Genomic DNA, 23,346 nt, shown 5'->3' with positions numbered 1-23,346 from the left:
TGTTCGCCCTCCCCCTGCGCTTGTGTAACATGCTTTCGTGTTATCTTGTGTAAAATGTGTCGGTGGCCAATCAGAGAGCGAATGAGAAATGTGAGGTCATATTTGCATAATCTTGTTGAAAATGCAATTCTCTCCGAGATGAAACATTTGAAGTCAATTTCTGAATTGTTGAGCATAGATTTTCATTTTGGGAAGAAGGACGATAGCCGATTAACCATCAGCAATGTAATATCTTACGTTAACTGTGTTAGTCGCTATTATCGTAACCCCCAAAACACATCTTCCCATCTTTGAAGACTTATGATAAATTCAATGTAGAAAGAAGTGTAAATAAAAAGAACATATATGATACAAGTGTGAAAAGAAGTAAGACACTGTTAACACTAAATCATTAAAATGTTACATAATTCAAAGATTTCCCTTGCAAATGTCTTTTAATAATTATAAATATTACGACAAAACACTAATGAAAAAGATTAAAAGCTATTTCTAACTTGTCTTACATTAGTGCAAATAATAAATGACGTCTATAGAAGATAATAATGACAGTGAAAGCAATGACAGAGTAGTCATTGCTTAGGTAGAATTGGGCACAAACAGGGCGTTTGCGCCGTTGTGGGGTGGAACATAGCCGACTGTCGGCCAATTGTAGCGTCATCTCAATTGCATTAAAATCAGACATTGCTCAAGCAGAAATAATTTCCTTTTAAATCACAAGAACTTGTCATTTGAGGGCTGTGTAGATTATTTGAAAAGCCGCAGACACACTTTAGAGGCTGAACCCTGAAGTGAAACCTCATCATTGTGACATTACGACTTTTCCCGCTAAGGTTTGGTCAGCACAAAGTTATTGTGCTGTTGTGAAAACAATTGGCAAACATATTGCTCCTCTGTGAATGGAAAGAATTGTTTTCTCCAACTCGCTACCGTTTCCATTCACTTCTCACACCCCGCACTACAATTACACTTGTCCGCAAAAATAACTCGCGCCTCCTCAGCATCTGTTATTCATAGCGAGTGCACAGAGTCGGGCCTCTTATCATGTCAATAAAAGCACAATCTGAAGCTTTATGTTCTTTGCACGAGAGCGATGTGAAGGAGGAGGAGGGAGGGACACATGGAGTCAGGGAGGAGATATATGGAGAAGGAGGGATTGAAGTGAGAGGAGATTTTTTTTTTGTAGACTCACTCCTTCACTCAAGACATCCACGACTGCGCACACACTTTGCTCCTTGTCAGGTCAGTGAACCTTGCCTTTTTCTCTATACTTAATAGTTCACATTTAACCTATTGTTTTTGTCTTATTTGTATTCACATGAATTATTAGTTGTTTTTGAAGACTTTTAAAAAAAAAAAAAAACACTCTTGAAAGCATTAGTGCTGTGATTTTACTTTTGGAGTCCGGAACTACATTGTGCTTGTTCACCTCCAATTAAAACCTTTCTTGAAGCTTTATTGAGTTTTTATGCAGCTTGCAATACAAACAGGTGCTGAATTTATTTCCTTTGAGTGACCGAGGTGAAATTACAGTTCAATAGATTAAACTCAAATATATTTACATCATTTTTAATTCACATTTAAAGTAGTAAGTAATAAGGCGGTTTTATTCTTCAACTGAGCAGGCACCCAACTGGAATGTCCAGAAGATGTCATTGTTGCTCTTTTAAAAATTAAGCCTCTTCTCACCTCCAATCATTCAGTATTCATCTTCACATAAATAAGTCAAGCATTCATCCAATTCAGAATTTAAATCACCCATCTTTTTTTGACAAAATTATGACTTAATTCTGGCAAAAAAAGAAGTATAATTAAAGCTCTGTAGTGCAACGAGAAGTAGACAGTGAGGCTGAGTCGACTTGATGCGTCATGACATCTTTAACTGTCATGCAAAGGTAAAAAGAAGTCAACCGCTGCTTAATTATATGCAGTGATATTTAACGGGGTGGGGGCACGGTGAACTAGTGGTTTCTAAGTCTGACTCACAGTTCTCAGGTTTGGGGTTCGACTCTCTGTAGTGGTTTTTATGTGTGGGGTTTGGATGGTTCACTCCAATGCTTGTGTGGGTTTACTACGGGCAGGCGAGCTTCCTCTTGCCAAACGGGCATCTTGGGTACAAGTTGTTAACAGATGTTCAAAAGCCATCTTTCTCCACTTTCAAAACGACTGGGACAATTTGACCAATTTTATTTGCCCTATTTATTCTGACTGAAATTTCTGGGTTATTCATTTAAAGATCAGTCCTTTTTGATCCACCTGTTTTATAGCGTAATACGTTCAAACCTCTGCCGTTACTAATCTTGCTGGAAGAAAATTCACAAAATTCTTTAAGGCAGTTATTTGACCTTAAAATAACAGGCCCTAAGCTGGTGGTATTCAAAGTGCAAATCAAGGGCACACTCCTAAAACTGCTGGGTTAAAAGCAAACCAAATTGGGTGAGGTGGCAAACCCAACGCTGGGTCCACAAAGGACCAAGCACGTGCTGGGTCAGTTATACTGAGCCTTTTGGGTTGAAGAGTGTAAAATATCTTTTTTTCTATAGCTGAAAGTGACTCATTGTTTTATCTCCACAGATCCCTCCTGTCACAATGTCCATCACAATGTCCCACGCTATCTGCTTCAGCTGCTTTCTCTTCCTCTTTCTCGTGTTGCTCTCGGCTGCTGAGCCGCGCCGCACCGCTTCCGGTCAGCGCAGGGCGGCGCGTGCACCTGCCGCCAAGGTGCGTCTGGCGGGAAACTCTGCACGGGAGCCTCACGAGGGTCGTGTGGAAGTGCTGCACAACAACACGTGGGGCACCGTGTGCGACGACGAGGTGGACATCCAGTTGGTCAACGTTGTGTGCCGAGAGCTGGGCTTCCAGGGCGGCGTCACATGGGCACACAGCGCCAAGTATGGGGAAGGAGAGGGTAAGAGTGATCTTTTTTTTTGGGCACATTTTGGCTAATCTCAGTCCAGTGGCATCTACCTGAAGGTTCAGACTCAGGTTATCAATTGAGAGACTTTCAACTTGTGTTCAGGCCCTAATTTCATTCAGTTTCAGTCCAAGATTGATGACATACAATTTCAGGTTGAGAAGAACGTCCACCATTGAATGTCCATTAGAAGGCCACGTTAGACAAAAAATGCTTCTTGGCGTATTGCCTTCTCTCTATGGCAACGGGAAGACCATGAATCACAGAACATGATTCACATGGCTGATGCTCCTGGGATCACTTTCCCACTCAGAACAAGATGAATGAAAGAACACTAAACATCACTTTGCCTAAAGAAAATATGCCTTCAGTTGCATCACGCAAAAAAAAGAACACATGTTGGAAGGCATCCATCATTGTCTTGACTGTCATGTTTCTTCTCACTGTTGAGCTTGCTGCGGTGATGGAAAAGCAAACCAGATGGAACTGACAGAATGCACTGTCTGGTGGAAATGTGGCTCAAGTGATCACTGTCATACAGCTCTTGACGTGCAGATGGCAAAAATCATTAATCTTAAACGTTTTATGTTGCTCCAAATGCTGGCCAATTATATCGTACCGGTTGCTAAATACTTTAAAACATGCTTACCGTATGCCAACGGCAGTAATTAAGACACCCGAAATAACTGACATCATAAAGGCACAAAGATGACATCTCGTTAAGGTCGCCTGGCAGACTAGAGGAACTCGTGCATAAAAAAAAAAAAAACATTGGGGCATTTGTTTTAGAGTAATGACAGCATGGACCTTACCACAGGTTTGCAACACTTGCTGCGGTTCATGGACATTCTTTACTGCTGCTTTTAAATCCAAATTAAAGACAACGAGGAAGGAATATGAGAGGCACAATCGTAAAACACTCAACTTCTGAACACGCCGCAAAGGTGCAACCCCTAATCAGGCTGCCAGTTTAAGTCACATATATGAAGATCACTTTTCAGATCTTGTGTGGTCTGTTTCCAGAACAAGCTTGACTGGATAACATGCTTAATAACAAGCTTGCTTTCCTCCATCAAGGTCCCATATGGATGGACAACGTTCGATGCAACGGTTCCGAGAAGTCCATAAAGGACTGCAAGCACAATGGCTGGGGGGTGAACGACTGCAAGCACGCTGAAGACATGGGGGTGGTGTGTACCACGGAGCGCAGTCGGGAACAGACGACCAGCACTGGAGACCACAGCAATGCCATCAGCTCCAATGGGATTCCCTCGCCCCAGTGGCAAAGCCTTGTGGCTACCCGCAGGCACTCTGGATATGGATATAATGGGAATGGACATCCATACGAGGTTCCCAGAATCCACAGGCAGCAACTTCACCAGGTATGGTCCCCACAGCGCCCGCCAACGCCTCACAGCTGTTGAAGTTCCTAACACGATAACTTCCTTCCATCAGGGTCGCAGCAAGGTCCGAATCGAGGAGGTCCGCCTGAAGCCCATCCTCATGTCGACTAAGAAGAAGACCTTGGTGACTGAAGGTGTGGTGCAAGTGAAGCACGCGGGGAGATGGAGGCAGGTGTGCGACATGGGCTGGAGTCTGAACAGCAGCAGAGTGGTGTGCGGGATGCTAGGCTTTCCCGACGCCGCTCAACCCAACCTCAAAATGTACAAGTGAGTACACATCTGTGCTTAGTAGAACACGTCCCAGTCATTGACAGTCAGTGTTGGGTGAGTTGGAGAATTACACATAATATTTGTAATAAAGACAAATACACAAAGAGAACATAATAGGCCCCTACAAATAACCAACTAAATCATATTGGCTAAAATCACACAGTGTAATGTTATAATGGTTGCAATCTAGGTTGTGCAATGACACATCAGCAGGGACGTTAAAGCCGACCAATCAAACGCAAGAAGTAGGAAAGCCTACACAAAACCCTGAGTCAATAGAATGAGGAGTAATGTGTTTACTGACTGACTTAATGGAATTTTGTGTGATTTTAAAAGCCAACTTTTTTTTAAGAGGTCGTAAAAGGTCTCAGGAGAAAACATGACGTAAGGTCATCACAGGGTTGAAATGCTTGAAATTTGTGATGTCACTAAAATATTACTAGTATGCGCTGAATTATAGCAAAAGGCCTTGTGTTTCTCCTTCTGTCAACAATGTCTACAGAGATCTGCATCGCTGTTAAATAATTAAAAAGTCAGCAAAGAATAAAAAGCAAAGAGCGTCCAGTTAAGCGGCAGAATAAGTAAAACCTTCTGTCACGCTTATCTTCGCCCCCTCAGCCACACCACCGCGAGAGGTCCCCTCCCCTCCTCTCCTCAGCCTTGGGGTAATGATAAGGGACATCTCCGTCCCTAGCAAAGCTTTTCTTCACACCTCTTTCCAGGCAAATCATCCCCCGGTGCACCTCATTGCCTCTGTGGCTCTTTGATGCTATCTTCGCTCTCGAAACAAATAACAATGCTTTTAATTTTGGATTCCTGTCCCGAGGTGTAATATCACCTCGTGATTGTGCTTTAACTGTTCCGTCGATACGGTGGTGTGAGGCCAGATGAACGTTTTTTTTTTTTTGTGTGAAGTAGCCCATTTTATTGGCGGTAGAGCATATAGAGGCTGGAGTCAGCGATGCTGCGCTTCACTTTTAACATCGTCTTCCGACAGTGGTTACCATTACGGCTGTGCCAGGGCTTATTATTTTTTGATAGATCATTGCATGCGCTTCCATTGTCTACATTATCTGCATCTGCACAGACTAATGGAGAGATAGGGAAGATTCGCAAATCCAAACACAGCAACAATCATATCGTGGATTTAGCAATTTTGTAACTGGCGAGTCATGTGACTTGCAGGAACTTGCAGGAACAGTTTGGGAAATTTGTTCGAATCCAATTGTATCAGTCAGATTCTGCCTTGACGGTCTCCTTTAAATAGATTGTCCTAAGGTGTCCTAAAATGCTTTGGAATTTGGTGTCATACTAGCTTTCAAACCATAATGATGTGTCTAAAAGTGCTTTATTTTCTTTCCGTCTCCACAAAAGATCGGAGTGTCTTTCACAAAGTGTTTTTGACTCCAGCATGCTGCAACTACTCTAGGTATTGGGCAACGGTTAGTTTCCATAATAGCATTGCGGCAGTGGTTAAGTACTGTCAACTCAATAACAGGACTCACCACGTCACAAAATTTCCTTGATTGACTATGGAGACTGTTACTCATCAGGAAATTCATATCTCAGTCAATCTCCAGTTGAGGTGAGCCATTGCCTGAATAGGCGACTTAAGCTGTTCTTCTTTGGTCCACAGACAAGTCTTACTCAAGCCATTTTGTGTATTTGGTCTCAATTACTTCAAAATGTGATCGTACGTAACAAAATTCATAAGACTCAAACAAAGCTCCAATCACCTTTGATATATGCCTGTGCTTGAGCCTTTTACCATTGACCGAAAACATGCAAGTTTGATTCTCTACAAACAGAATTGTATGGGAGTACAGTCAGTCCCACACAACAATCCATCGGCCTGCTTTAATTACTCCTAGTTGTAACTTCTCCGTGTGTTGGTACAGCAATGTTTATCTCCAAGAGCATGACGACCGTGCTCTCTCTGTGAATGATTTGTTTTCCTCATTGTAAGCACAGATTAAAATAGATACTATAATTACTCTATGTGAGCAACCAAAACAATTCCCTTTCAGACAATATGACGTTGACATTCTTCGTAACATCTGCACCCTAGATGGCAAGCCAAGAAACACTTACGGGATCGTGTTGCGTGCTTGCATGACTGTCGGGGACACTCCTCCATGTTCCTCCATCTTGCGAAAGCCATTCTTAGAAATCCTTCACCAGGCCGCTTCTCTGGGGCCGCCTGTGTGTCTTGGATATGATTCTTAAGATGCTGTAATTGCAGGTTGGTCAGACGCGAGGCTTGCTGGGGTTTGTGCTGCGAGTGAAAAAAAAAACACCCTCCATTATAGTTGCGTGTGAGAGAGGAAGACCACCTCGCCAGAGATAGAGGGGAAAAAAAAAACAAGCCCCACCAGTCGAATGTAATTTTCACTTGCTTGTGTGAAATATCTTTAATTATGGTTGCTGTGCCAGACGTTGAATAAGCAGCTGACCGCCTTTTTTCATCTGGCTTTTGATTTAGGGACTTAAACCTGTCACAAGAACATTTAATGCCATATATTTTTCTTTTCAAATCATGTGGGCAGTAATAAGTAAATGTCAAATTTCTTGACTCAACAAAACTAAGCTTCGAGTTAACAATCTAACAGAACCTTTGTGGTGAGGTCATACAATTGTTCGTGTGGGTTTCTGGGAGCTGTCGGCATGCTGAGCCACATAATAGACACTAAACACATTTTACAAGAGCAACTGAGGACATACTGTGTCAAATAACATGTCTGGGGCCGCTGTGACGTTTATCTGATTGTTCTGCACCTGCCGAATAGCATCATTTCACTTGTGCGTTTCATATGACGTCAACTGTTTGGGCATCTGGCAACACATCTTGCACACACGTTTATTTCGTGTTTTGATTTAGAAGTAGCAAATTGCAAAACGCCTCTCGCTACGAACTAATTAACAGTGATGAATGTAATGAGTATTTTCTCTCCTCAAAACAAGTTTTATTCTTGAAAAACATATTTGTGCAAAGTACAGCACGACGAGTGATTGAGGAAAGTGTCAGCTGCCAGCGACACTAACGTCATTGCTGTAACAATGCTGCTCTTGATTTTAGTGCACCGACTTAATGAGGCTTGCATTCTCACTAAAACGTCCAATATATAAATTATTCATGCCCAAAATATGCATGTGAAAATATTTACCTGTTTCTGTCAACAAGCAAATGTGCATCGGCTGGGCTCATTTTGGTTGGCTTATTTATGAGGGGGCAAATTACAGTACAGTTTTGTTAGGGCCACATTTGATTTTGGAAATGAACGGATGGGCGTTCATGCATGAGGTAAAAAAAAAAAAAAAAGTCTAAATGTGTAAGACCTCACATATGTCCAAATTTGATTGATTTTTTTTTTTTTACCACGTTGACTACATAGCATAATCAATGTGAACATCCATAATAGTATTTGCACAGCACAAGGTTTGGAAGCCTTCCCGGCACACTCCATTTGTGGCATGTTGGTGTGCTAGTCTGGTGAACGGAAGGCTTCCCTCAGCACCCGCGATGTACTGCATAATTCTACAACTGGCAGAAAATGCCTTGGTTTTTCCCAGAAATGCTGCTCTTGAACAATTTTTGGCTGTATTTACATTGAGGCCTTGTTGACTAAAAGAGTGGCAAAACAGTTAAACACAATTTTTTTATTTTTTTATTTTGAGAAACCTATAATTACTATTTTTAATGTCATCTGGCGGTATTTCAGAAAGTGCTGTTACTTAACATCCTAAAAATGTCTAATTCATTGTTATCACTCTCGTTAAACATAAAAAACAGTCAGCTCAGATTCCGAAGGGACTACAATAAAATCAATACAGAAAAGATATCCAGAGGAATACTGAACTTATCCCAGCCTGCACCATTTGTATTCCAAATCTTCCTTGAAAACCAGTGTTTTATATACAAAAGTTATATTTGGAGCAGTAGAAAGTCATTGCCAGAGTGGTGAATAGTTTTGGTCACTGAGGAAGAACATGCAATGTGCATGTGTATGTGTCTTGTGTGGCCAGGTTACATAGAAAACAAACAACAGAAGCCAGAGTATATCTTAAAGTCACTGTTACGTCGAACCAGCGTGAGGTCACTGAGATCACCTCACAGGATGATGTGTGCGCGCAACCACAGTTGATACACACACCTGATAGGACCATTTCCTCTCTTTGTTTATTTACAGGAAAATATGGGACACCAAGGTGGCAGATCCTTCAACAAGGTCAGTGATACTTACACAGAAAAAGCTGTCTGTTATGCCTCACATACTTCCGTTGAAGTTGGGAAATTTGTGGGTAGACTCGAAAACGAATTTCAGTTTCAGTGCCGGTTGGACATGACAGTGAGCCGTGATAAATGTGGAAGACAAAGCAAAATAAATGCCAACGTGAAAGGGGCATCACAGTACCACCTCTGGAAATGCAAGGGTCAAAACATGTCTGCTGTTTACATAAAAAATAGACAGTGTGAAATGGGGCGTCAATTTCAATGGAGTTAACCCAGCGGTCTGCCTCTGACACGACATCTTAAGCCAGGAAACTTCAATTTGTCGCAACCACAACAAGCTGCATGCATTTGAAGTTTGGAACCTCACTTTCATGTCTTTTTAGGTTGAGCATCATATCCAAGAAGAAGGGCTTCTGGGTAGAAAAGGTCAACTGCCTGGGCACTGAGAACACCTTGTCCGAGTGTCTTGGTCAGCTCTCAATCCCTCGTAGCCCTGCCCCCTGTAAGAACGGACGGCACGCTGTGGTCAAATGTGTTCCGGGCCCTCAGTTTTCCAGGATTTCCTCAGGGAGACCTCAAGCCCCGTACCCAGTTGTGGTAAGACTGCTCGATGAATCTAAAACCACAAGTGAATTCATGCGGTGTCGGCTTTGACTTCCCTTCCTGTTCTTCGGCACAGCCTGTGCGTCTGAAGGCCGGGCCCAGACTCGGCGAGGGTCGCGTGGAGGTGCTCCGAGATGGAAAATGGGGCACCATTGTGGACCACTTGTGGGAGCGGACGGCGGCTAGCGTGGTGTGCAGAGAGCTGGGCTTCGGTACCGCCAAGGATGCACTGCAAGGCGCCTTTATGGGTCAAGGTGAGAAGGAACAATGTGCTTGTTTTGACTGGGCGGTTTTTAAAGTGTTTATCAAGCGTGATGGGATTCCAGACTAGATACGGCAACCTTTGCAGAATGTGTTTTATCTCAAGTCAGCGGCAGTCTGCCTTGACTAATCAGATAAGATCACGTCTGTCTGTAACACTGAAGCCGTCCTGCCAAGACGGTCAGGCGCTCACATCTGCACAACTTTTACATGATGTCTAATACTTTAAGCCGCGTTGGTTTGTTTAAACTTTGGGCGCTCAAAAAGCAAAAAAAATGCCTTTCAAAGACTCTGACTCACATATAGTGTGGCCTCTCAGTTTGAAATTTGTGCCAGGGAATTGAGTCAGCTGAGATTTACTCATATTTAAGATTTTCTATAATAACGATCATTTTAAAGTTTGCATTAGATATTTATGATAGCCGGCCTTTTTTGCAGAGATTCAACCTAAAGTGCAACATTTTTTTGGGATGAATCTCTTTGCTCACTTTTATGTGTTAATTCCTTGGTGAAAGATTTCATTTTAAATTCTGTCCAAGATATTACTCAAATAATTTTTAGGCAAAATTGTCACTTACTTAACCATGGTTAACTTTAAACCTGAATAAATAAATAGAAAGAAAACAGGACCTCCAATGTAATGATGCAGTTTCTCTGTCTACGTCGTGCTCAGTGGACTTTTTCTCAGAATTTTTGTTCCAGTTCCGAACCGTACGTGCTCTTTTGAGAGGTCCCACAATGTTCAAGCAACCCAGCTGTGTGTGCTTGGCATCCCCGCCCAAAGTAGACGTGGGAACGGCCACCCAAAAGCCTTAAAGCCAGGGTGTGCTCTCCCCTCCCGTTGATCAAGGGGAAACGGGGCATGACCGTTTGCTTGTATGGCTTAAACGAAGTCTGTTACATCAGCCCTCCTTGTTACCTTTTAACCCCTACTGGTGATGATGTCATTTTGATCGTCTAATTCAGTTAGCACATCCATTCACGGACATGGTTAACATGTACACCGCTTTCTTTAAAATGAGATCTGCGGCTGTAGTTTTAACCCTGACAAGTGCCACGTTTGACCCTTTACATAACACCTTCACACACAAAACGCTTCCTGCACACGCACACTGTCTCCCTCCCAGGTCTTAGTGTACCGTGGAACTTCATTCAGGTCGAAGGCACTTCAAAGAGCGCGGCATGACTCCCTCTTCTATAACGTTCACTATATGACGTTTGGCTGCAAGCTGTAATTTTACATGTGCCGTGAAGGCCACATAACCATAGGCCTTTACGTTGCTTGAACTGCCCTAAATTAGACTCTTTAGAGAGAACAAACTCCCACTTTGTACAGAGAGAAGGATTTTTGGGTAAAGTTATATAAAGATTTAATTAGTAGATGTTTAATTTCTACGTGAAATAATACACAGTGGGACCTCTGACGTCCGTAACGCGGTACAATTCGGAATTTGACCAAAAATACACCTCCGATGTCGTACACGGTTTTTGTGGTAAAGAGGAGACATATGATGATAACCCTAGAACTGGAAATGTAACATCAAGATGTCTGGCCTGGCTAGTCAAAAAAAAAAAATGTGGAAAAATGCCTTTAAATTTAGATATCACATGAGTTTGAATATCATGTGGACTTCAGTTCAATGTCTTGCTTTTTTTTCCAGTTCAGGTAGCATTTCATTTTATTGCTGGTTACTTCTTTACATGCAAACATTCTCCGAGCGCTTGGATTATTTCCATCTAAACTTTCAGTCGAGAGTCTCGCAGCTACCACAACGCTCGGGTTGATTTATTTATGATGAGCATACGTAAGAATGTGCTGACAGATTGTATTGTGTCCAGTCTGTCTCAATCCGACATTCCCTGCGTGTGTGGCATACACACACAGACACACAAAGTTGTGTATAGTGGCGTATCGGCTTAAGACTTCTAAATTATGTTTGGAATCCCGCTCGTGGAGCAACATGTTTCTGGCATGTTTCGTAGGATTTAACCAGCCGCAGACAGCGCAGATTACTACCCAACTAACACAATTTTGGCGAAGAAAAATGGACTCAGACATGTTTCGTGGAAAGAGGAAAACTAGGACAGCACGTTTATTTCAGTGCCTGAAATGGAGTTTAATTTCTAATAAAATAAACCTATGATGGCATCTGCCACTTCTAATCACTCTGTAAGAAAACTCACACCGGACCAAACTTTGCAAGTAAATTGACGCTGTAAACGAGCGTAATCTAAAATAACATGAAAAACAGAATGGAAAAGTAAAAAAAAATATTACGAAAAGTGGAACTTTTTAATGCTATGCCAGCATGTAGTAGTAGTTATTGCTAATTTTCTTTGCTGACAATGACACAACAATTACACAACTGTAGAATTTCTTTTTCTCAATGCTATCACAATGCATTTAATTCATTTTCTACAGAGTTTGTCCTGACTAGCATCATGGAGACATTCCCTGGAATTATTGCCAGCCAATCACCAAGTTAATTTCATAGCATGATGTGGAAATTTGTCTTATGACCATTGACAGTGAATGTGATCCAACCCACCTCAAAATTACAGAGCTAAATTATAGGATATTTCGGTTTCTCCACCAACAGTTTCATTTTATTGTATTTATCTAACAATTTCCCTCCACCGTGTGTATTTGTATTGAGTTTACTCCACAAACACGAGGGAGCAAAACATCATAAATGTTCATCAGAAGGGTGCCGCTGCTCCTGTGAGAATTCATGTGACAGTTTTTCCAAAATAATTCTTAAGTACAGCTTTTTACTGCTGTGTTGTTTTTTTTCCCCCTCATGTGGGCCCTTGTCACACCCTTGTCACGATAAATTCAGCTTTTGGGGGTCACGATTGCGATAGGAGCCAGATATGTGTTTTTCCGACATTTCTAGCCACATGCGTAACCGACGTGGAAGCAGGGCTGCAATCTTACAGCGACAGAGCCAGCCAGCCTGCATTCTCGGTCCCCATCGCCTCTGATATTTTTCATTTCCTCTGTCTATCTGGCTTTTACTCTCCTTCCATTTGGTTTTTGCGGATATGGTGGCCCTGGCACTCGCTAAAATGCTCGTCGAGTTCCAAGTTTATAGTTTATGTCTTACGCATGAAGAAAACACTAAGGCCATATCTGGTCGGGCGGTTTCATAAAGCGGCGTCATTATAACCGACTGTTTGCATTCATAAAACTTTGATTCATGTCGTTTTGGAGGTTCTGGTTTTCATTAATTACCAAATGAAGAAAGAACAAATCTTGACACACATTTGCCCTTGTTTGATGGATTTAGCATATGTTTTGTGGCTGTAAAGCACCAGAGGGTAACTTGGAAATGAGGTGTGTCAGATCCCCAAAGTCGATGCCACAGGTTGCCTTGTAAGAACTCTTTATCACCATGGATATGAACTTTTCATTGTTTCTGAAGTGGAGAAAGCACGATGAAGAAAAAAAAAAAAAAGCCCAGATGTCAGCCGATAAGCGCATGACGTAAATAAATGTGCGCGTACACTGGGTGGCCTTGAAGGAATGAATGTCATGAAATCTTCCATCTCTGTCAAGGATGCTTTCATCCATTATAATTTCACTGTTTCGTTTTGGTTCTTGGCAACCATTCATTGGGGCTTGGCAATTTTTTTGGGGGGGCGAGGGGGTTCATTTATATGAATAAGACTAAAACACATTATTCAGTGGTACCCAATGCGGTTGTTGACCCGATTCAGAGACCACACAAAGCAAAATCTCTCACCTGTGCAGGTACCGGACCCATCCACATGAACAGCGTGCAGTGCACGGGGACAGAGCGCTCCATCCTTGACTGCTTCTTCCAGGAGGTTCAACCGTGGACGTTCAAACACAGCCAGGATGCTTCAGTGCGCTGTAACGTCCCGAAAACTGGCACAGAGTACACGGTATGAACAATGCAATTTTTTTACACGCAGTGTGTCAGAATTCAAAGTGGAATAATCTTACATCTGTTTGCAGGTGCGTCTGGCTGGTGGCAGGGTTCCTTCAGAAGGCCGAGTGGAGGTGCTAATGGACGTGGGCGGGCGTAAGCGTTGGGGTTCAGTCTGCAGTGAGAACTGGGGCATCAATGAGGCAATGGTGGTGTGCAGACAACTAGGTTTTGGATTTGCTGCGAGTGCACATCAGGTAACCTCCACGTGACACCACATCAGTCTGTTTTGTTTTTTTTTCAAAATGAGACGGCATGCAGGTCCATCTCTTTGATGAATTGTAGCGCTTCTTCATTCTGTCGGAGGTGTTAATGAAAGACAACAAAACAAATGGAGAGTTGGAGGTCACTCTATAGCCACATCCTTTAATTCACTCTGATGGCTAATAAATTACAAGCAATCATTTGCCTCCGACAGGATACCTGGTACTGGTCCAGCGACCCAAATGCAGCCGAGCTGATCCTCAGCGGAACTCACTGCGTCGGCACCGAGTTCTCGGTTCAGCAGTGTCGCCGTAACAATCACATGCACTGTCCGCGAGGCGGTGGACCGAAGGCGGCTGGGGTCACCTGCTCAGAGAGTAAGACAAACTTTTCGCTTTGTCAACTTTAAATCCGTTCATGGGTGGGCTGTAATCTCTTCATCTGGGGACTGCTCCTATAGGTGTTGCAAATAAGCCAAGGAAAAAGCAAATCCCTTGTGGAGTTAAGACCTAAAATGAGATCTTGAGTGACAACAAGCATGAGAAAAGAGAAAGAACTTTGATGTTTTTAATGTAATAATTACAACCAATTTTTACAAAATAGTTTCTAAAATTTAAAATAATAAAGTACTTAAAATCTCAAATGAAATGTAAATGATTAAATACAATTTAAAGTAAATAAAAAAAAAATCTAAAATAATATATAAACATTCCAATATAAAATATAAACTGCAAAAAAATGTTAACAAAAAAATTGAAATGCTATGTCTCCTGCATCAGCGGCTCCCGACCTTGTTCTGGATGCCCAACTGGTCCAGGAGACGGCCTACCTGGAAGACCGCCCGCTGCACCTGCTGAGCTGCGCCAATGAGGAAAACTGTCTGTCCTCATCGGCCGCCCGCATGAACTGGCCCTACGGCCACAGACGCCTGCTGCGCTTCTCTTCGCGCATCATGAACCTGGGACGCTCTGATTTCCGACCCAAAGCGACGAGGGAGAGCTGGACTTGGCACCAGTGTCACAGGTACCACATCTCAGAACTTGGTCATTTTCTACATGTTTCGCTGAGAGTTATTGCAATGGAAAGAAAGTTTTACTATAAATGGGATGTTGTGGTTAAGCGTGCGGTCATTCATTTTAGAGGTTCCTGGACACAGATGAGTTGCGGTTTTTGAAAAACACGGTTTAATGGCCTCCGTGTGGAATTATTTGGAGTTATATTTAATTTAATCACCAGCCGGAAAAAAAACATGTAGATTATGACGAGGAATCAGCTGGTAGCATGCACGACACAAGAAAAAGCTTATTCAGCAGACGTGAATAGATGAAGAGTGGTGGACGTCATTCCACTTGAGCGATGGGCAAGCTCCGTTCCATTCAAACCCTAATATCTCAAACATGAAGCCCCCGTCATGTAGAAGCACACGTGAAGCGATCCATTTAGTGAAGTTGCGAGTTGGTACAATGGACAGCGAAATCGGCCGTGGTTGTCTCGACAGCATATTAGTGCTATGGACTTGGCGTTCAAAGACCTCCATTCAGCGATGGCGAGTAAACAGGCTGCACGACACTGGTGCTAAAACAAGCTTCTGTGAGAGGTGTTATGGTGACACCCATGCTCGTGTTCAAGCGGTGAGGTCATGAGACTGCACGCCATAGGGGAGCAGTGTTCATTCAACGGCAATCGGCGCAAGCAAAAATGCATGCTCAGTCGTGGGAAGTAATCAGGTATAAATATTTGGTCCATACACTTATTCTAAGTAGATTTTTCAGGTTCCTGTAAGTCGGCATTTATTTTTCTGGAGACCTAACCCCATTTTGCATGCCCTCTCTTACATTGATCTCGCTCTCTCATCTCAGGCATTACCACAGCATTGAGGTTTTCACGCATTATGACTTGCTGACTCTCAACGGCACCAGGGTTGCAGAGGGACATAAGGCCAGTTTCTGTCTGGAGGATACTTTTTGTCCAGACGGTAATATTCGCCAGCATTCACCCCCCCCCCCTCCCAAACCTTCACTTTTCCATTAGTAGCAGGAAATTAATATCAATATTTTAGCTGCAGTGTGTACTTTTACTCTGTGGTTAATGTATTAGATCGCTGCTGTGCTTTTTTGTTCACTCTCCATTTGCTTGTTACATCATGGATGAAATAGCTTGTGTGAAAAATCGGCATTCATGACCAAATGTTATTTCTAAAGAGACAGGCATTAAGTTAACTTTGATGATGAGGGGGGAATTTAATTTTAATTTTTGTTAATGCTGTTTTAGGTGGCCCGAAGCGCTTTTCCTGTTACAACATGGGCGACCAGGGTATCTCTGTTGGCTGCTGGGATACCTACCGCCATGATATTGACTGTCAGTGGGTTGACGTGACGGATGTGCGGCCTGGAGATTACATCTTCCAGGTCAGTAGATGCTCTCTCAGCCTTGACCATAGTCTAGGTTTGGCATGATTTATAAAGCAAGTTCAACCACTCTGCATTGAAGTCTGAAATTTGGGATCTTTGACAAGGAAGAAATCCTTGAAGCAAAGTTGGGATGCACAGCAAAGTCACATAATTGTTATCCGGATACATCACGCTACATAAAGTTACGTTTTTTTTTTTATTTATTTCAAAACTTCAATTGATCTATTCACAAACCAAGTGAAAACTAGCTAACAGTGGTCCTCAATCATGTTTTCTTGTGTTTGAAGTCAGACAATTTCAAGTCAAGAATTTTTGATTTTCCAGCAGTCTCCATAAAAGCTCAGAAAGCTCCATCTTACATAATTTCTGGCTGATGATATTTTCTTCGACTCCATTCTATACTCTTCTTGTTTGGCAACCAATGACCAAATGAATGTAATTCAAATGTCTTTTCAGATGACAAAGTGTCATTTTACGGCCAATGATTCATTCACACAGGCTCACAACATTCTCTCGGTCGGTTACGGGTTGTATACCGTCCGTCTATTTTCGTTGTTAACATCCCAACCTCCCAATCGAGCTCAACCATTCTCTCTCTCTCGCTCTGTCATTACTTGAGCTTCAGCCAGTCCATCAGGTCTGCGGTCCGCAGAGTCAAACACATCAAGGACTGCAGCTCGTCATTATCCTCCATTTCACTGTCGCAGACTTACCCATCCCGCACGTTTTTACTTCTCCGTCTGCATCTCGTCGATGGGCTCCCATGTGTGGGAACTCTCGGCTGATAATTATAATGAGTGATGTTTGTCTGAGACACTCACTCATTGTAATTACACTTGTCGGTTGGAGCAACATTTACTTTATTTACGTTTAATCCGCAATTCTTGAGCAGTGGCTGAGTGTTTTTGTAGCATGCTGGTTACAATTATATAGTTGCATATGGAGGATAGGAATTAAAAGTAAGAAATAATTCAGTGCAAAGGAAGATTCATAACGTGACTAAGCAAATTAGGCTGAAGTGCCAAAGCGTTTTTTTAATTTAACGTTCCCAAGTTGACATTTCTGACTTTTGAGTACAGCTTCAGCAGAGTCACCCTGTGCCAATGAAACGCAGCAATTATCCAAGTTAACGATTACCTCACTTGTCGTTGAAGCTCCCCCTGTGCCTCCCCTCCCATTCGACAAGGCTAATTTGCCACCAAGGAATTCCTCCTGCCCTATTTCTTCCACTTTTATAGCCACTTTCTAACCAAGCAACACACTCTTTTCAGTGAACCAACACAACACCAAACTAAATCCTCTCACGCAAAGATTCAATCGCTAATTTACAAGGAAAGTTAAGAAGCAGTTGCTGAGTAAGGCGTCATTTTAAAACATGCATCATTTGCTGTCAAAAGGTTCAAAGTGAAGTCATCCCTAAAGCATTTGATGTCATGAATAACTTTTTCTGACTATACAGTGCAATTAAAATCCTTAAATTTTTAGAAAAAGTGAGAGTGCGTCTTATAACCCGGCGCACCTCATAACCCAGTGCACCCTATATATGGACATTTCCAAAAATAGAGACTGCACCTTATAATCTGGTGTGCCCTATAGTCTGAAAAATACGGTCAAATAATTTTACACTGGAATGTTAAGTGCTGGCAAGAGCCTTACAATCAAAAACAACGATGGCAAACCACCGTAACGTTCCTCCAGTAAAATATCAATTTAGATCTAAATGTGGCACATTACTCACATACTGTACGTGTTTCGTTGCAAAACCTTTTGCAGGGCATGCGCATTCCAAATTTGGTGAAGTCAAAGTGAACTGGTCTCAACGCTGTTAACTGTAGGAGAAATGAAAACCAAAATTAAATTCTTTCCAAGTTTATTACCAGGTCACGGTTTCCTTCTTGTCGTTTTCCGCCTTTGTGCCTGTAACTGCGTGTTTTAAGTGGGTTGAGCAATTTTACAGAACAGCGATTACAGCGCTGCAAATAACGGAGGCTTTACTATCGCAATAAGATGCCAAAAAAAGCTGTAGTTGGAATAACTTTTTTACAGCATATATAAGGTGTAAGATACAAAAAATGCTTCATCAGCAAATGTCAATCCTCAGGCGGTAGGTCGATCTTTGTCTGGACCTGATAATGATCGCCTTTGTCCGACAGGTGGAAATCAACCCCTCTATGGACATGGCCGAGTCGGATTTCATGAACAACGTGATGCGCTGTCGCTGCAAGTACGACGGCCACAGAGCTTTTCTGTACGGCTGTCACGCAGGTAAGCACCAAAGTTCCTCCACTTTTCTACTTCACCACTGCGTCGTTCTGCCACTTTCTGACCGTTTTTATCCTCCTTCAAGGGGATGCATACAGCGCAGAGATTGAAGACCTGTTTGAGCACCAAAGGGAAATAACCAACAACTTTGTGTAGAGATTTAAAAGTCTTCCGGACGCTGCTCTCGGGCGGGCATAGGGTAATGACATCGAGGCCTCTGGGAAGCTTACAGTCGCAGCCACAACAACAAAGAACACGGAAAAGCTGCCTGGCTTGGCAGCGGATCAAACGTCACATCCATGAGACTCATGTAGCTAAACAAAAGAGCGACTCATGCAGCTTTTTGCTGTTATTATTTTAGTAAGGTATGTTAATATCACATTATTATTTTTTTTTAAGACTGAATGTGGACTACTTTTTTTTTCCCAAACATTACACACATGGAATACTATTGAATCTGTTGCGTGGGAGTACTTGGCAAAGCTTATAACCAATATGAGATATATAGATCATATATAGTTTTTTTCTGCTGCAAATTGATCTTGGAGGCATTTTCTAAATACTAATTGGATCAGCTATGGACATGAAACCGTGCTATGGAATTTTACATCATTACATCAGACAATGCAGGACAGTTAGTTTTTTGTTATTTTTCAAAGTCAGTCATTTCTAATTTATAACAAAAACAATTGTTATCATTTCAACAAGCTTACAACATTTAGTAATAATTTTATGTAACAAAGCACTTTATCTTTTTTACATCAGTATTCTTGTAATCTCTTCAATTAACTACCATATTGACCTTTACCAGAATGCTTAATATATTTTTTTTTAGTGCAGTGAAATATAAAGTTGGTGTTTTCATATTCACATGTAGTTTTTATACTGATATTTAATTTATTCATAGGGTTCACACAACAGAAAGAGGTTAGTTTTCTTTTTTCCCTTCCATTATCCATATATAACCTTTACAGTAAAATACAGATGAATTATTCTATTTTCAATGTGGTTATTAAAACGCAACTGTCGGGATTTTTCTCTGCCAGCTTTTTGGATGGGAGGGAACAACAGTGTCACACGACCACATGTTTGTGGCGGGCATGCCAACAGGCTTTGAAAGCATAAATATATGTAGAAATTATATATAAAAAAGCCTTTTAATTATGTCTGTTTGGGTTAGTTTTAAGGTTAGGGTTAAAACTATGGCGGGTGCTTTTATGCACACTGGGGAAAATATTTTTCATAAAAGCAAGACAGAGGCTGACTGATATGATTTAGAGGTGGAAAAAGATGATTTCGGGTTTTTTTTTTTTTTTTAAACGACCAGAGATGATTTTTAAATGGATAATATTTGTTACTTTCAGCATGGCCCTAACACTTGTTCTTACTTTGTCATTCAACTGCATTTTGCAAAATCCTAATTACAATATTTGGTGTGTTCGATTAACTGTGGAACTTTCCCAACTTTTTCCATAGAAAATATATAAAGTATAAAACACATTTGTCAAACGACTTACTTTTCTAAAAATGACCTTTATATTTGCTAGCCTTTCAAAATCAACACCATTCCACCGAGCATAAAAATGAGCTTTTTATTTGTGCGTATGTACAATTGCTGTTTATAGTCTATTGTTATTTAAAATTGTATGCAGTTGGCTTCATGTTCATCATATGTACTGCCGCAATAAGTGTAGCAACCCAATGGCCAGTGAGAGTGTGAGCCAAATGGTGCTTCTTTAAAATCTCCTTCATAGAAAGCTAAGCTCTCAGGGACTTAAACCTCATTGAACACGTGTCCTGCATGTGATTGGTTGCTTTTTGCTGTGATGCACACATACACACAATTGTCATCATTTGTACCCCATCTTTTTGTTCTCTGGTGCAAATGTATGATTGTTGTATTTGTGCTGGAAGAAACAGGGAGGATAAGTGTGAATAAACACTGGCTAAGTCACTTCAAATCACCATCCATCCATCCATCCATCCATCCATCCATCCATCCATCCATCATGACTGTGAATTAATAAAACTTCATTGTCACACACTAAGTGGCCGTCTGCTTCCTGTTGATTCGTGCGGATTATTTGTCTGTTGAATTTTCTCCTCATTGAACGACACAAACGATGCTGTGTTGGGTAACATTTGCATTCCACCTGCAGCCCACAAAAAGATGACTTGAACTAAGTTACAAGCACATAGCTGAAAAAGCCAAAGCCTTTCAAGCTGTTGGACTTGCTTTCGACTTCATCCTCTGCAAACAGCGCCTTCCCTTTCCCTTCCGAGACAAGCCGACAACTCGCCAAACTATTTGAGTAATACAAACACTCAGAGTGTCCTGGAAGTGATGACCAAATTGCAGCATATCAAACCAGGTCGAAAGTGTTCGTCTGGGAAGGAAATGTCATAACAAAATGTTTGACTTGCTCTTGGTTGACAAGTCCACCCAGAAATAAAACAGAACGTCTGTGAAGTGGTCCCTCAGCAAACCAGGATGAAACAGCTGTTTGGTAAACAGGATGAAAGCGAAGCAGCTGCTTCGCTACATTTGCTCACCTTAGAACGAGCTAAACTTATCTCCAAACACAACTGTCTGGAACTTGGCAATAAAGTTCTGTAAGTCGTGGACATTTAAGTCAAATGCACAGTGTGATCAACCAAACAACGTCATTTATTTTTAAGTCAAAAAAGCCGGTCATTTAAAAATATATATATAATTTTTTTTTTATTTTTTACAAAAAAAGCCTTACTACAAATATAATATAAATATGAATTAATATCAAATAAATTCTTTTAATGATTTATCCTGCATTCGTGATGGTTACATGTTGTTTTTGCTTTGCAATGCCTTTTTATTTAAGACCAGCAAGGCATTGGTGACACAATGATAAATGCAGATGACGTAGATATAGGAGATGCTGGTTGGAATACTTCCTAAACAGATTTTCAATCCCACTTATTTCTCATCTAATATAATTTATATTTAATAAACAATGTGTTCTAGTAAGTCGCTGATGGTGTAGGGGTCCACTGGCCTGATTTATGTGCTGGGGTCGTGGGATTTATTCCCGCTCAGTGGTGGTGTGCTTGTGGGTGTTACTGGTTGTTTGTCTCAAAATAATTAGATGACATTATAATTACTAAAGTAATATATGACACTAATTCAGAGTTACTACCACCGGCATCCCAAAACATTTAATTTCATTGTTCATTTGAGAGTCGATAAAAAATTGTCCCGAAATTTGAAACCGGCACTCATAAACATCTTCGATGAACCCTTTTAATCCTAGTTCCTGTTTGCAGCAAATGTTTTTATTCGGGAGGCCCTCTCGGCCAACCCCACCCCGACTTGCCCGTTGGGGACCACACTCAGCTTCACAATGGAGGGACTGTGTACACGTTGTGAATGACAGACCTGTCCATACAAGCTCCCAGGAACCCCCACCCTGTCATACAAACAACTGGGCTGCGTAGCACGGTTTTTGCCGTCATCTCTTTTGGAGGCAGTGTTCCATGCTTGGTACACCACACAGGCATTTCGAGGCAGGGTGGGGGGTGGGGGGGATGCAGGGAGGCCTATGTTTGCGATTAAACAGATTGCTGTTTTCACTTGAAAGCCAACTGGCAACCATCATTTCAGCTGCTCACGTTCACTTCAATCCCGTTCAGGCTGATGAAGCGCTGATGGGAATGCGCGGCCCGTTCGCCTGTTTTTTTGCTTGTTTTCTATTTGCACGCTACGCGGGTCTGCTTCACGGATCAGAAGCCAGCCGGCTGAAGAGGAATGAGGCTCAATCCCCTCTACAACCGTTAATATGTAGTGACTCGTGTATTTGCATAAAGCTCTTACCCCAAAACCTCATTAGGAGGCACATTTATTCTGCATGTCACATCACGCTGAGTGAAGAATACAAAAGGGAGGCATGTTAATTTACAGTCGTGAGCATTTTTCAGCTCCAAGAGAAAGTACTTTTGTGAGTGTGACTGTGGTACCCCCAAATCCCATCAACAGGTTTTGCAACAAACAGTCATGTGAGAGCGTCCACATGCGCTGCCCAGTCTCCATAGTGCACCCCGACAATTACTGCTATATATACCGGGCTGAATGGGAGCCATGAACCGGCGTGATTACAGGGTGGAGCAGCAGCAAAGTGGTGGGGAAAGAGGGGGACAAAAAAAAAAAAAGTGAGCAGAGAAGGAAATGGAACTAAGAAGTTGAATACTGAGAAGTCATGGATGATGGGAGGATGTGAGACAAGTGTGCAGTAAATTGTATCATCTTTCATTCATCACAATGTGTTTGCAGAGTGTCATTTCAGCCCAAATTATTTTCTTTTTACAAAAAGTGAAGAGGGGCATGATTCAATTAGAGGGCTGAGAGCATGCATGGGTGATTTTTTTGTTGTGGAGAAAATCTCCACGATAATGGCCTGTCTGCGATTTTCAAGAACTCAAGACAGGAGACTTTCAGATGACTGAAGACTTTGGGTTGCTTGCATTAAGACGTGCTGCTCTCTTCTGGACAAAAGGGGAACTAGATAAATGGGACGGCATTTATATGGCAGAATGTGGACATGCTCAGGGTGGAGCTGCATTAAGGTGGTTAGGTGTTGCCTTTAAATGGGGATACATTGATTTAATTACCTTAATTGCATAGTCTGGCTCCACATTGATGGTCAGAAATGGAAGCACATCCACAGCTTCTTCAAATCTTCTGCTTCTAAGTCAATCTTGACACTTCCCCCTTGCTGCCAGTCAGAGTCCTCTCTGAGTGCTCATCTCCCCAAGAAGAGACAGCACACATCTACGGAAGGATTTATAACACAGGAAGTCATGTCAC

The 23,346-nt window shown here is 41.9% G+C and overlaps 1 protein-coding gene and 1 long non-coding RNA gene across 2 annotated transcripts; one reads left to right on the top strand and one right to left on the bottom strand.

Annotated features, from left to right (window-relative positions):
* Positions 1 to 1,194: 1,194 nt before the first annotated feature.
* Positions 1,195 to 19,868, top strand: loxl4 (lysyl oxidase-like 4). The gene is made up of 15 exons (XM_085922649.1): positions 1,195 to 1,239; positions 2,572 to 2,905; positions 3,989 to 4,293; positions 4,367 to 4,581; positions 8,772 to 8,810; positions 9,199 to 9,412; positions 9,495 to 9,672; positions 13,434 to 13,588; positions 13,662 to 13,829; positions 14,051 to 14,213; positions 14,616 to 14,859; positions 15,696 to 15,811; positions 16,108 to 16,244; positions 18,401 to 18,512; positions 18,595 to 19,868. The coding sequence occupies exons 2-15, from the start codon at positions 2,587 to 2,589 to the stop codon at positions 18,663 to 18,665; spliced, it is 2,436 nt and encodes an 811-aa protein (XP_085778775.1). The 5' UTR covers positions 1,195 to 1,239; positions 2,572 to 2,586; the 3' UTR covers positions 18,666 to 19,868.
* LOC147050121 (uncharacterized) lies at positions 13,441 to 14,324 on the bottom strand. Its single transcript, XR_015067455.1, has 3 exons — positions 14,056 to 14,324; positions 13,650 to 13,929; positions 13,441 to 13,571 (listed from the first exon to the last, which is right to left on the bottom strand). It is a non-coding gene; the product is annotated as an uncharacterized LOC147050121 (long non-coding RNA).
* Positions 19,869 to 23,346: the final 3,478 nt, after the last annotated feature.

This window comes from Syngnathus leptorhynchus, chromosome 10 (genome assembly GCF_054491065.1).
Source record: "Syngnathus leptorhynchus isolate UIUO chromosome 10, UIUO_Slep, whole genome shotgun sequence".
Classification (NCBI taxonomy): domain Eukaryota; kingdom Metazoa; phylum Chordata; class Actinopteri; order Syngnathiformes; family Syngnathidae; genus Syngnathus; species Syngnathus leptorhynchus.
Note: the sequence above shows the minus strand (reverse complement) of the source record. Positions and strands in the feature narration are given on the sequence as shown.